This window comes from Lytechinus pictus, chromosome 17 (genome assembly GCF_037042905.1).
Source record: "Lytechinus pictus isolate F3 Inbred chromosome 17, Lp3.0, whole genome shotgun sequence".
NCBI classification, from domain to species: Eukaryota; Metazoa; Echinodermata; class Echinoidea; order Temnopleuroida; family Toxopneustidae; genus Lytechinus; species Lytechinus pictus.
The window spans coordinates 24,292,352-24,308,446 of NC_087261.1; the positions used below are offsets into that span (position 1 = coordinate 24,292,352).

At 37.4% G+C, this 16,095-nt stretch overlaps 1 protein-coding gene across 3 annotated transcripts in view; it reads right to left on the bottom strand.

Annotated features, from left to right (window-relative positions):
• LOC129280602 (THO complex subunit 1-like) overlaps positions 1-16,095 on the bottom strand; it is a 25,841-nt gene continuing 9,746 nt past the window's right edge. Inside the window, exons 8-19 of one of the 3 annotated variants that reach the window (XR_010296365.1) lie at positions 15,871-16,029; positions 13,362-13,577; positions 12,198-12,298; positions 10,556-10,673; positions 9,936-10,006; positions 9,430-9,462; positions 8,861-8,995; positions 7,353-7,436; positions 6,145-6,301; positions 4,761-4,845; positions 2,741-3,891; positions 1-2,699 (exon numbers count right to left, since the gene is read on the bottom strand). Coding sequence is in view for 1 of the 3 variants with exons in the window: in XM_054916605.2 (XP_054772580.2) it covers positions 3,542-3,891; positions 4,761-4,845; positions 6,145-6,301; positions 7,353-7,436; positions 8,861-8,995; positions 9,430-9,462; positions 9,936-10,006; positions 10,556-10,673; positions 12,198-12,298; positions 13,362-13,577; positions 15,871-16,029 (1,509 nt within the window). In the remaining 2 variants the exon portion in view is untranslated. Of the gene's footprint in view, positions 3,892-4,760; positions 4,846-6,144; positions 6,302-7,352; positions 7,437-8,860; positions 8,996-9,429; positions 9,463-9,935; positions 10,007-10,555; positions 10,674-12,197; positions 12,299-13,361; positions 13,578-15,870; positions 16,030-16,095 lie in introns of all 3 variants that reach the window. The other 2 variants (XR_010296364.1, XM_054916605.2) reach the window with 2 other exon arrangements.

The following is a 16,095-nucleotide window of genomic DNA, read 5'->3' on the forward strand; positions in this document are numbered from 1 at the left end:
TTCTCAGACTCCCTTCTATTTATTTACAACTCCAATACAAACTGACACAATAGTTGGGTTGCCAATCTTTAAAAGAGAAAAATTCACAAGGTAGAGTTTCACAGGACTTATGTGAACCATATGAAATTCACAAAACCAGGCCTCAACTTACCATAAAAAGAGAGGGGGGGGCACACATTTTGTAATGGAATATTGGGAATGCATGAGGGAGGAAAAATGTATGTGGGTCATCCTTTTCCATTTCCTGGTCATTTAAGTGCACTTAAAGATTACATTTCCCCGGCTAGAACATGGTTTCGTTGCTGGATTTCTAGGTTTACTCTTTTTTTCTGAAACAGTAATTGCAAAGTTTATAAATATGGCTTCAAAAAGGTTTTTTTTTGTTTTACAATGAAGTTAAATTTGGAATTCAAATGAAAATCTATAAAGGGCAAAGCATTCTGAAAACTATTTCAATCACATCATAATACATAGTGAACATCCTTTCCGCATTTAAGTCACAGGAAAACTACTAAGAATTAGCAGCAAAAAGGCACAATATCATATATGCTTATTTCTGCAGAGTCAAATTTGGCTCGGAATGACCCCAGAGGAGAGTCAACATTGTCCTGGGTTCAAGTGTCTCAGATTCGGTATTAATTTGACTTGGAAAGGTGTGGCATCAGATGAAAATCACTCAATTTCAAGTCAAAGTAACTCAAAAAATGAGTCACAAGGGGGGAGGGGGCTTCAGCCCCCCACTTTTTTCCAAAACCGTGTACAAAAACGTAAAAATGACCGTATGATTGTGATTTTTTGCATGGTCAGCCCCCCCCCCCCACTTTGAAAACCGTTCCGCGGCCCCTGCAAATAGTCTGTGATGTTTCACAGACACTATTGCTGTATAACCAATCAGATGCAAGGATTTCAGTAGCTTATAACAATTAGTCTGTGAAAATCTGTGAATCTATGTTCCATGAAACGCTTCCCTGATTGTAATCGGTTGCATCAAAGTTCATTTTTATGATGAATTAATCCTCTTGCTAACCACAGCAAATTGTACTTTTCAAAATACATAGAAAAGGAGGCCGAACAGAGAATTTCTCGCAATCAAAATGTGGTTTAATACTAGAAAATAAGAAAATACATAACTGCATGTACCCTTGACATTTTGTTATCACAGTCCTACATGTGGACAATGATGTAGGATGCACACTTACGAAGCCTCATTCCACAATAAAGCTTCTGAAAAAAAAAGTATTTTCGTCTCCTATAATTGTGATGAGAATAATTGGAACAAATACCATCCCATAAATGTGGCAGTTTTGTTGGTCAAATTTGTTTTTTTCAAATATTTTCATATGCTTCCAATGAAAAAAAATCATCTCACAAAAAGTTCATCTTTACACTTGATACGATCGTAAACAACAGTTCCTTTAAACATTTGTGGCAGATTTATGGCAACTTTTCACCAGATAATCATACAATGTTTTAAACTGAAGTTACCCTTTGTTTGATGCATCATCAGCCAAAGCAAGAAAAGAGTTGAAAATCAGTTTGAATCGCCATGCAATAAGGTACAGTTGGTTAAATAACCTATCCTTTTAGGTAAAGGCACTGCCATAAATGCATTGGCCCATATCAGGGTGCTACATAACTTTTTAGAAGCGCTTGCCCGGTCGGGAAAGTAAATTTTCAAATAGTTGGAATATACTTGCCCAAAAATCTATTTCACTTGCCCGCAAAAATCCTTGAAATTTTGTTTTTACCTCTTCAAAAGAAAGTTTTGTGGTTTTACAAACCTTTGACATTTTTCTCTCTTTTGACATGAATTGACCTACCTTGTTATTGCATTTCTTTTCCAAAGTGATTTTATCTTGCCAGCCATGACCAAAATTAGGGTAAAAATCATATTATATCAAACCTAATTTTGGCCATTCTACTGTGAGAATTTTGCTTTCTACTGTGTGAATTTTGCTTGCCCAATTCGGGCAAGTAGTTATGGTCTCTACTTCAAAACACTTGCCCGACTCTAACTTTTACTTGCCCCGGGCAATCGGGCAAGTGCTTATGTAGCACCCTGCCCATATTCTGAACTCGGGTTTAACGTAGACCATGGTCTAACTCTGTGCTAAAATTATGGGAAGCCAAATGTTTCTTACATGTATGTTTACTGTGCTCTTTCCTGATTCATCAATGGTAAAGACAATTAACTTACTCAGACTTCCTAGACAATTGAGACTAATTCGAGAGTCAGATGACCTGAAATGGTATATCTCTGCTTTGAGTGATTTATGTCACAATCGGCTATCCATACTTAAACCACGACTTTAAACCCGAGTTTCAATTAAAACCGACTTCAGAATACGGGCCATTGTATCCATCTATTTCTTTCACACAACATATAAAGGGAACACTCTTAATTAAACTGCACAGATAAAAAAAAAAGGTACCGAAGTTCTGGAATGCTCAGGATTTAACAACACTGGTTTCCTTTCAGGTTGGGGAGTACATAGCTCTTCACTGGAACAGGACAACCCCCATAGAGTAACAGAATGTGACGTCATCAATTTTCACTTTTTGCATTTCAGCGATTCTTATACCATGTTTTGAAAGAGCATGATGAAATATCCCCACAACCCAAATTTATTGAGAATCGGTCCATGGGGTCCCAAGATATGACCTCATGAATACATAATTACCCCCAATGTATTATTGGCCTGGATCTAAAAGTTTGGAACCAGGCCAACAATACTTTGACTTCAATGGGGCTAATTATGTATTCATGAGGTCATATCTCAGGACCCCCATGGACCGATTCTCACCAAATTTTGGTAGTGGAGATTTTTCACTATGCTCTACCATAATATGGTATCAAAATTGCTGAAATGCAAAAAAAAAAGTTTTTTGTGATGTCATTACTTCGGTACTCTATAAGAGACCAACACACGCTGATATGATTCCAACATGAAAACCCCCTGGAGCACATATCCCAAGAGAGGATAGATGGGCGGATATCCTTGGAGGATAACTCATCTCAAAGACTTCTTCCTGGAGGACAAATTGCTAGTCTCTGGGGGTAATTGTCTTCCAGGAGAAAGTGTATGAGTGTAATTTATTTTATAGAGATGTGTATAATTATCAATCAAATATGATCATTTTTCACTTGGATCCGACCATGGACATCACATTTGGGAGTGTTTCATGAAAGGACTTGTCAGACGTTTTATCCCACAAGTCCTGTTTTATCCATGAGTTACCATAGTAACAGTGCTCCTCAGCCAATCAAAATCAAGGAAAGATGTCAGACCTGACAACTTGTCATGCGTAAACCTTGTTGAAACACTTGGGGCTGAAACCTTGAACCTCTCCAGTTATTTTTTTGTAACTTCCCCCGTTTTGCTAGTATTACAGGATTCAATGCCCACGGAGTTGTCCGGCAAACCAATGGAACATCTTTCCTGGATCCATGTTAGTGTGACTAGGGTACGGTATGGATTATTTTTGGAGGTTTCATCCTCCACCTAGATGCACCATCTTGGTACAGTTAATACAACAAGTCCTATGAGTCTGTCTCCATAGGTTGCGGTTCAGCAGTGGCATCCTCACCATTCTCAACTGCCTTCTGCCTCTCCGTCGTGAACACCGACTCCACGATGTCGTCCAGCCCGCTTTCCGTCAGTCCGGCGATGAGCCTCTCCCGCGATGGCTCGTCGCCCTCTTTGTCCTGCCAGAGTCGCAGCATTTGCTTGGCCTGATCCTTGAGGTCGGTTGTCTCTGAAACGATCGAGGCGATCTCCTCGTCGCTGAAGCCAAGCTCGATGGCAAGCGTCTGCCAGCTGTCGCCGCTCTTTGAAGCTACGAGTGCAAACTGTTCTTCAGTGACGACCGTAGAAGGTGATTTGTCCATGCCTAAAGATTGGTAAAAATCAATGAGAAATGATTGTCATGAATAGTCTTACTGGTCTATGAAATAGAATTATTTGGCCACACCCAAATTCTGTTGGGATAAATGTTACAACTCAATCAATACTTCAAGGTTAAAGTTTATGTTGAGTAGTGGTAACTAAAGGACGATTGGCAGAAAACTGGAAGTGTTATCATGTTGCCACCCTTCCAAGAAAACATCCATGTGAGAGATAAGCTGAAATCATTTCCAGTTAATTTTATTTCTTAAACATAATTCATAAAATGTGCTTTATAGAAAAGGAGGCCTTTTTCACCCTACAAGCTCTGTTCCGTTTTGATTTCATGTTCGTATTTCATTGTACAATTTGAAGTGAACTATCATTGTTAATCTGAAAAGATTGAAAAAAGGGGGAAATAAATGAGTTTAAGAGAATTAAAGTATATTAATGGCAAAGCAACACTCTAGTTGTCCATGCAGGCAGCTTCCCACAATACAGAACAATATACATGTAGAACTAGCCCCATTGCAAACACTGGTGCATCAATGGAAACCGCCACACGCACGCAGAAGATCAGATTTTCATTTCTTTTGACGCTGTAGTCGTTTCTGAACACTTTTTTTTTTTAATGTGACCCTTTTTACATTTACAATTTTTTAAACCTTATATATGCAGTAATTCCAGCTGACAAAGTAGTCAAAATATTCAAAGTGACATAACCCCTATTACTAAAAAAATCACCTTAATGATTTGCTTAACTTTACTGAAACAAAATGGGCTCTGCAATACTGTATATGCACATAATGTGTACAATTAACCACAATCATTGTGATTTCTCGAGTTTATCTTTGATGATTGCATTTTTTATCCTACCTTCTTCGGAGGCCTTCAAGAGCTCATCGTTTTCATTAGTCTCTTCCTCCGTTTTGAGTTCTTCTGCTTTGTTCTCCTCAGATTGCTAAATGAAAAAAAATAACAACAGTAAAACAATATAAAAAATTCCTTAATCTATCATTAGCTTGTGTAGGGACAGTAATTTTCTGTTTCAAAAAGTGGTCTTTCCCGGTTCTGAAAACCTGTAATTCTGTTTCAAAATTGATCTAACGTAGAAAACGTACACAGCAAAGACAAGAATTTTGTTTTGCAAATATTAATCCAATGAATTTTCTCATGAAAATAAAAGAACCAAAACAGATTTCCCATTTGATTTACAGGTAAGCAGGAACATCACTATCCCTACATATGCAAAGCCCAAGGAAATTTTTTGTTCAATGTGCCCTTGAAAATGTATTTGTGCAGTAAAAATATATCCAAGTCAAGATAGAAATTTACATATCTCCTACCATTCAGCGTTGCATGATTACAAAATTATTCTATACCAGAATGTACACATAGTGAAAGCAACTAAAAACACACCAAAAGTACGTCAATTCTAAGGAAGAAAGCACAGACACTATAAAACAAAAGTACTTTACTACTATGTAGCTCATGTAGCGTCATAATTGATTGCTAAAGCTTCATGTTAAGGGGCCTATATGCGATCTCCTTGAGAAAAATGTACAATTGTACATGTAATCAATTCACATAATACGTGTTCGATCACCAATCAATTACACAACTGTTCATGATAGATTTAATCGATGAAAGTAGTAGAGGTGTTGTGGACAAGAGGATGTCTCTGGACTATGAAGCATGAGGTCTGGGGTTTGAATCCCAATGCAGCACTTGCGTCCTTTTACATGCAGTTCTCTACTTTTGCCACTCTCCACCTAGATGAAATATAGGGGTATCCTGCATGAGGAATCCCTTGAATGCTTGAGCACCCAATCAGGGTAGCCAAGCTTAAGACAAGGTAATACCATCAGTGAGTTTTCGCTCAGCAACGCGGAATGAATCCTACAACATAGCAAATGCAAGTCATATCACAAAGAAGTCGAGAGTCGGTGATTCGTAACAGCAGTTTTGTCTGACGTTTCAAAGCTGACAAAAAACTGCAAATAGGTCGTTTGTCCAGAGTCAAGGATGAAACTCCTGTTTCAATTCACCGAACCTCGACAAAAACTTCTTCGTAATGAAGAGCATTTGACAAGAGATTCTCTACGTTCCAGAAAGCGTATGCGTAGTGTTGCGAAAATTCCCTTTATCACATTAACCAGGGCCTCCTAGCAGAGCAGTTTTCGGAAATGATGTGACTACCCTTGGCAAAACATAGCATAATTATTATTACGATTAATACACATGAATGTGCAGAACTTACCGGGAGCTCTTTGGCGATTTTGGTGACCATGTACTCCAGGTACGCAGGGATGGTCTTGAGTGGAGGATTGGTGGCTGTTACGGTCTGGAAGAAATGGGGGCTTCGTTTGGCCAACAGCCTGATGGCTTGCCAGGCATAGTTACTGTTGTTTACCACTCTGTTAAAGTAAAAAGAAACTAGTTGCATCAAACAATTATTTCATGAGAAAGTCTTTTATATCGAGGTTAATTGCCACCATATTATCACAGATATAGATCTGGTACATCAAAGTAAACTTATCTTTGTGAAATCACGAAATCTTAGCTCAAAACCGATAATTCTGATGATCACTACCAGAGAAAAGTACATGTGGGACAGTGTGTTAAAATTGCTGGGAAAAATACCTGACATTTAATTGAATTCCGTGCTTATTTTGCACATTTCTCAGCAATTACACATTTTCTTTCATCGCCATTTGGCACAAATATTTTATTCATACATACAATCACTTGGGTGGTAATTTTTTCAGATTCTGTTCAAACTCAGTTTGAGATTGTTACCATAACTGGCATTTATCATTAGAATACATTAGATAGAAATTAGATAGAAATCCGTAAACAACTTTAAATCAGCACAGTAGAATACATACTTAATGGAATAGTTTCTGCGCTCTATAAATTATTATCATTATTATAAATAAATGTTGATATCACAAATGGAAGACAGAATATATCTGGGTGGGATATGATAAACAAAACAGACATCAACTTGACTGTAATCATAATACTGGTTTTTCAAAAGAAAATTTGATCAAAAGAGCCTATAAATAAAATATTAGTCATTTGGGGGCTTTATTTACTCAATTAGAGCATACATTGGCTATTACACATAACTGGTTAGTAAGGAAGTTTGGGAAGAAACTGAATAAACAGTTTTATTGTTTATATTGTGGGTGATATGCATGCCATTTACTGCTGCAAACGAGTGATGAAAGGCCGAGATCTTGGGGGTGGCGAATTCTAACCTCCTCTGGCTGTGAGGTGGGTCTAAAATTAGGTTAACCGATGGAAGGCCAAAATCTTGGAATGGCAGAATCTGCCTTCCTCTGACAGTGAGACGGGTCTAAATATCCCGGCTCTAATAAGCTTTTAAAAGCAGTTGTATTCTGTCTCCATGATAATTTCAGAACGGGTAAAAGGTGTGCCTAAAGGAGGGGGGGTTAAGCTTACTTGTATTCTGCCTCTATCATGGCTTCAGGATCAGCCTGATCTATGGCTTCTTGAAATAAATCTTCAACCTGAGGTAGAAATATCCTGGAAAAAAAAAATAACAGGGAATTAAAATACTGGCGACAAATTGCAGTCAAGTGTTATTGAAGAGGACTCCAAATATGGTGGACTTAAAGGACAAGTCCACCAAACAGTTTATTTGAATAAAAAAGAGAAAAATCCAAAAGCATAACACTGAAAAATGTCATCAAAATCAGATGTAAAATAAGAAAGTTATGACATTTTAAAGTTTCGCTTAATTTCACAAAACAGTTATATGCACATCCTGGTTGGTATGCAAATGAAGAGACCGATGACGTCATCCACTCGCTATTTCTTTTGTATTTTTTTTTAAGTTGAAATATGATATATTCTTATTTTCTTCTCATTGTCTAGTGAAACTATGATTTATTCCTCCCTAAACATGTGGCATTAGCATTGATTAATGCTATATGGTTTAGTCAAGTTGGTCCTTATTGTCACTCTGTAAAAAATGAAATATTGTGTAATTCAAACAATAAAAAACAAAAGAAAAAGTGAGTGAGGGACATCATCGACTGTCTCATTTGCATGTCACCGAGTTATGCATATCACTGTTTTGTGAAAAATAAGCGAAATTTTAAAATGTCGTAACTTTCTTATTTTTCATCCGATTTTGATGAATTTTCAGTATTATGCTAGTTTGATTTTTCTTAATTTATTCAAATCAACATTTTTCTGGGATGGACTTGACCTTTAAGCATGCTCAATGACGTAAAGGTAACTAAATCAAATCTATTGTGACCACGGAGGTTTGTCCCATGGTTTATTTTCAATTGGTATAATGCTAATTTGTCCAATTACCAGCCCGTCTACTATCATTTGGTCCACATCAGCTCGTCCACTATCCACAGGGTCTAATTGCCATTTTGTCCACTTAACATTTGGTCTGATAGAAATTTAGTACATATACCGCTTTATCTAATTGGACAAAATGAATGGCATTAGACCAACTGGTTATGAGACAAAATGGTCAATAGAGGAACTGGTGGTCTAAAGCCAAATGGTTATGAGACGAAATGGTCACAGATGAAAGGTTTTAGTCATCATGAACATTACAAAATCGAAATTTATGCATTTTATGTTACGTAACACATAGGGCAGCTACTCATAAATAACATTACAAATCAAAACTTAAAATTCATAGACTTTCTTAATCTTTGATAGATTTTCCTCAAACGTTCACCAATATTTTTAATGATTTTTTCCTTTATTTTTACAGCAAACTTTTCATCAAGGTATACTTCCCCTTTTAAAATAAACGTAAAATGCAGTCATCATTGAACACCTGAATTTCAATAGCATACAAACTGCCATTGAATGTACTTCAAGGCCAACATAGCACAGCGAGCATGGTTTGATTTCATCAATTTTCAAATCCATTGCGAAAAAGTCAATGTTGACACTTATATTTCAGTTTCCAGGGTTACCTGTCTTCTGCAGCGCAGGCTTCAAGGTTGCTAGGATACACATTCCATAGCCTCGTCAGTTCTGGGCTTCCCAAGTCAATCTTCTTTGCAGCTCCTGCCATATTTAACTCTTCACCTAACGTCCTCTTCCTAGCTCTGCATCGATGAGAAAAAAAAAAAATATATATATAAAAATTGGTGAGAGTTTGCGAAGAATTTGTCACCGGTTTTCCCTGACAAATTTGCTGGAAACTGATCAGCTGGCCTCTAGTGTCCCTAGCCCTGTGCCTAGCTTAATAGGAGAGTGTGTATCTCACAATCTGAGTTTAGTACAGAATAGGCTCACAAGTTATAAAGTAAGGTATACATAGTAGGCATAAAAATGATTAATCCATGTTCACAATTTTTCAGGAAGGGTTGCGAGCACAAGCAAGCATATAGTGAATGGAAAGAGTCTAATCCTAAGTTCCATAGTTACTTTATGCTCACAAAATATACTGACGTATTCACGTCTGTGCATGCAAAATTTAAACATTTGCACTGTTGTGAGAGATAAACATGTACTAATAAATCATTCTGTAAGCACTCACCTTGATTTCGGCCTAGCTTGTTCTGTCTTCCCTCTGTATAAAAAAAAAAGAGAGCAAGAGATTTTTTAACACTACAACACCATTCAAATTCATGTATGATTAATTAAGTCACATTAATAAGATTTAATAGAATGTAAAAGAACACAGAACACACATAAGCCATTGCAATACTTAATGAAATTCCATAAAGTAAACAGAATAAACCTATTGGCCTACTGCTCATGTTTGCTCTTCCTTTCTCGCATTTCTTGTTGCCAATCGTCTTTGCTCATAAGGATTTTGGATGCGGCCAGTTGAAAATGTTTGAAAAAAAATCAAACAAGCGAGCCAGAAAGCAAGGCCTCTGGGATAGTTTATTTATTGACCTTGTGTTTGCTTGTGTAATTACGTTGTGTTGTGTTTGACTATGTATGTACATGTACGCGTTCGGGCAATAGTCAGCTGAGCTCAAGCCAAATATTCAAAGGGGGTGCGAACAGGGTAGATGGAACAAGAGTAGAACTTACTTTTCTTTCACATAGCTAGGGCATCCTTCATTCTTCCATGCATTCCAGTGTTCTTCTCTGCTTAATATATGCTGGAAATAAAAAATCAATAAGATATTCCAAACATTTAACCATATAAGAAGGCCTATTAAAAGTACCTTATGAACATATCTGAACCACTTGTATTCAGTCTAATCATCAAGTTTACATGGGAGTGGCAATTAGACCATCTATGCATTGGACAAAATGACAATTTGTATCCGAAAGGAAAAGGTGCTATCTCAAAGGTCTATTGGATCGGATTGGACAATTAGAATAGGTTTTGACAGTGTATTGTAGACCAGACATTAATTTGTTGTGTTAGTGCAAGAACGTCCGTAGCAAAACATTTTCACACATCGCATCGGTGCAGAAACACCCCTACGCAATGCCCTTATGCATGCTACTAAGGGCGTTTTTGTACACATGGGATGCACAAAAGTGTGGTTTTAAGGGCGTTCTTGCACTGACATGACGAATTATACCAAATTGATGGTAGAACAAAGGCGTTTAGCCCATGTGATATTAGACTATCAACAGGCAGTCCCTCAGCTATGGAAAAAAAAACTACAGATAATATGGCAGAATGTTCTTCTTTATACCTCTATCCCCTCAGCAAACTTGACACCATGGGGAGGGGTTTCTCTGAGGAGGGCGATGACTTTCTCCCGGGTTTCCTTGATAAATAGTGACATCTCATCCGTGAGAACATGATGAGCTCTGAAATTAATAACAAAAAAAGAATAAATGGTGATCCATGTTATGCATTTATCTAAATGGTGCTGCACTCTACCCAGGTGATGTGGAAGGTTTCCAAGAAGGATTGATTCTCGAATGCAATGAGTGACACAATTGAATGTCATCTCGAACTAGCCAGGGTAACTTTTGTTGAGCATTGTATCCTCTGGTAATCAAGCTATAATTATTTTTCTTATTTTATAAAGAAAGGATATTGGAGTGCAAGATGGCATTGAAAAGTAATTCAACATTTTATGTAATCACAGAGACTGCTCTGATTCAATATATATCATTGCTAAACAGATTATAATAACAACTACATTAGTTACAGATATAAACCAGAAAAAAAAAATCGGGGGGGGGGGGGAAATATGTGGTTTACTGAATCTAGAGAAAAGAGATCAAGAAAATACCAATAAAAATCAATTTAGAATACAAGAGATACATGTATATCCATTTCTATTGTGAAGCACTGCGGATCATAACAATATGGCCAACAAAAGATGCCATCAAGGAGTATCCCACTATACAGGCTCTAATGGACTGAATTCACAAAGGTGGTTTTGAAAACCATCGGTTGACCCCGTGGTTGATGCAGATTTTCCTGTATAAATTATGCTTAATTTATAGCGTATCTAAAAAATAACCAATACCGATGCACGCTTTATGTCACAGTGCGCCAGAATGGGGCCTGTTGCCGTGTTATCCATGTTATTTTATTCATGAGTCCACTGTTTGAAATAAATGAGTCTACTCTTCAAAACAGTGGACTCATGAATAACAATAGCGTACTTAACCATGGCAACATGCGTCAATTTGGTGCACTGTGACAAAAGCGTGCATCTGTATTGGTCATTTTTTGAGATCCCCTGTAAATTAAGCATAATTTATACATGAAATCTGCATTAACCATGGGATCAGCCGATGGTTGTCAAAACCACCTTTGAGAATTGGGGCTTATGCGTCTCTTCATAGCAGCTTTCCTGCTTTCCCCACTGCCTTGCCTATGGAGAAATGCAAGGGTCGGCGAAATGAAAAGCCACATCCAGTTTCCTTGCGGGAAAGACGCTGCTCTGACTTTCGATAAGGTCAGACCTGCCAACCTCTGGGAATGAAAAACTGTATTCTGTGATAAAAAAAACTGTACTTTCCCCAAAAAAGTGTATTTCATAATAAAATGCTTGGCGCACTCGCTCATCGCGGCGCTCAAGCTGCATGCAAGCTAAAATGCGCCCTGCTCTTGAAGATGAAAAAAAAAACATTAAAACATGTGTATATCTTCACCCTGGTTTGAACAAAATGATTGAAAAAAAAAAGTTACCTGAAGTTACATTGATCTAATAACCATATTTGTGCACGTTTTATGAAATAGAGACATGAAGAGATTATTTTTCTCAATAAATTACGATTTTGGTTGCAAAAACGTACTAAATACGGCTAAAACGTACTGGTTGGCAGGTCTGTAAGGTGCCTAACTCCTATCATAAGTTTAGTATGAGAACTCACTGTTTGAATTTGACCTGCTGGTTCAAGTACTGGAAGAGGATAAGGAACTGAACGTAGACATAGCGCCTGAACATGGCATCACTCAATTGCAGATCAAAGAGCTACAAATAAAACAAGAATATAAATAATACACATTGGAAAATTAAAATGAACTAAAATCAAATTCAAAATAAATACATAAAACATGCAGTAAACAAAATTCCTTAATTATGAAATTCAATTTTTTTATAAATGGAAAAGTGTGCCAAATTAACACGCAAAAAATATATTGAGCACTATTCAAATGACAAAAGGGCTTGTTTTTTTCTGGGTCGTCATTTTTTTTCCAAGCAATCTACTTATAATGATAATCCTCTTGCAATTTGTAAATGCTAAGATTATTTGGTAGTTGATCATATTTGTTTAGAATTACTCTTTATTTATCTATTTTTTCTTTATGACTCATACCAAAAATTACTTACCAATATATCATGTTTGTTATGTAATGAAAAATGTATTATATATGAATGTTATGAATGCAGAAGAAAACAATACATCAAATCACACTAAATAAAATAGCATCAAAGACTCTTTTGAACGAAACCGAAATATCAACATTGCTACAATGAATTTTCTTTCATCCTTACTTTGCTAAACACATGCATTCATGCTTTCTAAGTGGTCAGGTAAAACAAAAAAACAAACATCCTTGAATTTTACTAGCTCTAAGCAACTTTCATTAGATCAAGATAAAAGATTAATCTTCTTTAATTTGCTACTCAAATTATAATTTTCTACCTTTCTATTAATTTTCTACCTTTCTATTAATTTTCATTAAGTTTCATGAAAACAAATATAATATGGACATAACATGGGTAAAAACGAATCAGAGTAGCAATATTCATAGAGTCACAAATTTACCTTTTTTTTGGTGTAGGCAATTTGCATTTTTAAACAGAGATTTTATTGCTGTCATAGTGTTGCAAATTTAGAGTTGTTTAAAAATTGATCAACCCAAGTCAAAATGAATCAGAGGAGAAATATGCGCACAGAGATGCAAATTTGCGTGTTTAAATTTTTATTTAATTATCGTTTTTATGATGTTGCCAATTTGCATTGTTAAAGAGTGATTTTAGTGCTTTCTTAGCATTGCCAATTTAAAGTGGGTTGCAAGATGATCAATACCTTCTCGCTGGTGAGGTACTTTGCAAAGGACACCTGATCGCCGGAGCCAGTCTCTAAATCCTGCTCCATCTTCAACAGCATTTTTTGCCTAGCGAGTTCCTCCTCTTCCTCTTCTTTCTGCTGCTGCCGGTGGTGTCGTCTCCTCTTTTTCTTCTTCCCAGCCACCACATCTTCCAGCTTCATGCTGTGGAAGGCATCTAAGACTGAGATGGCATTCTAATAAAAAACAGAATGATTTTAATGAGAGAGGTTGGTTGATTACATTTAAAAATCATAAGAATACTAGCCAGAGAATTCGCATTTTCAAAAGTTCCAGAGCAGAAAAAATCACAATGCTGATACATTTAACTCTGTGATGACGAAACGCACAAACGTATATGCTACAAAGCTGAATAGTAAGTTGAGCTATGTAAAACACAGATTATTGACTTACTGACTTAGGTGCTTAGGACGGTGTGTCCCTTTGCTCTCCTACGGGTGATCCTTTTCCATTCAGTTCTACCCTGGGCTAGGTCTTCAGCATCCAGTAGAGGGAGACCCACATCACGTCCGACTTGGTCCCTCCATCTGGAAGAGGGACGTCCTGGTGGTCTCCTCTTTTCAAAGTCATTTCTGTAAGCCTGAACTGGAAAGCGGTTTTGTGACATACGGCATATGTGGCCGAACTACCTCAGGCGTTTTTTTTTGTAGCTTCCTCACATATTTTGTTTGTATTATGTAATCTCCTCCTGATATCTGCATTCCTGACATTGTCCAATAAATGGACACCTAACATGGTGCGAAGGCATCTCATTTCAAAGACTGCAAGCCTATCTTGATCCACTTTCCGCAGGGTCCATGTTTCTGCACCATATAATGCAATAGGAAGAATGAGGGATTTGTAGATCCTGATCTTCAGCGACCTTGGGATGTCTTGGTTGGACCAAATGTTATTTTTTAGCCTCCCAAATGCCCAGGCGGCTAAGGATATGCGTCGTTTTACGTCATTCTCCACCGAGCAGACTACGCTACCGAGGAACACAAAAGAATCAGCTTTGTCAATGCTAGTGTCATTTAGGGTAATGTCACGATGGTCTTCAGTCATGATTCGGCACTTTGAGGCATTAATATTCATTCCCCATTTTCGGCAGGCCTTCTCCAGGGTATCTGTTGAGAGTTGGAGTTTTTCAAAGACAAGTTCTAAAAGCGTGGTATCGTCAGCATATCTGATGTTATTAATATTCATGTTGCCCACCTTCAATCCACATCCTAGTTTTTTGATGTCCTCCATCACAAACTCGAGAAATAGGTTAAAGAGACTTGGAGAAAGGAGGCAGCCTTGTCTAACGCCGACAAGAACATCAAACCGATCTGATATCTCCCATTTACTATGACAGAACATTTATTTTGTTTGTAAATGCATTCTTTCAAGTCAACTAGAACTTTATCCACTCCAATTGTTCTCATGTTCTCAGGCACTTCCAAAGGGCTTCTCTCCAAATGTTGTCGAATGCTGCCTTTAAGTCAACAAAATTCCAGTAGACAGGCACATGTCTTTCTTTGGCTTTTTCAAGTATTTGTCTGACCCCAAAAATGGCACTGGTCGTTCCTCGTGAGCTGCGAAAACCACGTTGTTCTTCTGCAAGATGATCGTCGATGGTTGCCTGAATTCTATTTAGAATCATTCTGCAAAAAACTTTTCCAGGTATAGATAGAAAAGTAATCGCTCTATAGTTAGCTGGAGTTAGTTTGTCTCCTTTCTTGTGTACAAGAGTTATAAGACCCCTGCTCCAGTCATGAGGAGTTTTACATTCAGACCATGAAACATTGACGCTTTTGAGTAGAAACCGTCTCATTTTTTAATAGACCTCCTGCTTTCAGAGTTTCAGCAGCTATCATGTCCCAACCGCATGCTTTGTTGTTTTCAAGTAGTTTTATAGCAGCCTCTGCTTCCTCTATTGTTTCCAACAGTCCAGCACATCATGGGTTGCGTTTTTTAGTACACCATTTGTATTCCTTAGTGTCTCTTTCCCCAGCAAGCTTCTTTACTTTTTTGAAGAGCTCATGTGAGTCATTCTTTGCCTGAGCAGTTTCCATTTCTTTGACTTCCATGTCGAGAATTTTCTTTTTCCATTGTTTCACTTCAGCCTTGACTTTCTTGTTCATTGTTTTGTAAGTTTTCTTATTCTTTGTGCTGGGGTTCTTTAGCATCAGCGCCCTCGCTTTCCGTCGTTGCTCACAAGCTTTCCTTACATCCTCCGGAAGACCTCTCACTTCCTTAGATTTCTTGAATTCAACTATCTCTTCCGTTATGGTGTTAGTTGTGTCACGGAATTAGCAGGAGCAAATGTTGTGTCACCGTTGATACAATGCACATAAATAAAAAAAGAATCATCTAAATACATCTTATGGAAATGATTTTCCATAATTTTCTCAAAAAAATTGATGAATTCTCTGACCACTTCTTTCCAAAAAAAGTAATTTCAATTTCCATATGCAACAATACGTTTTAGGGTTTAACATAGCTTACATTTGAGAAATCCTTCCACTTGTCCTTGGCGAAGCACTGCAGTGGAGCCCTGAAAAAGTCCTGGAGGGACCAGAACTGACGGTAGAGCTTGTAGTCGACAGGGGTCGATGCCCCCATCTCCCCTTCCTCATAATCCATAGAGTCCTGTTTATCAATAGCCTGAAAATAAGGATTCAATGGGGAATCTTAAAAATTATAGGGGTGACAATATCTTGCAGAGCTGGG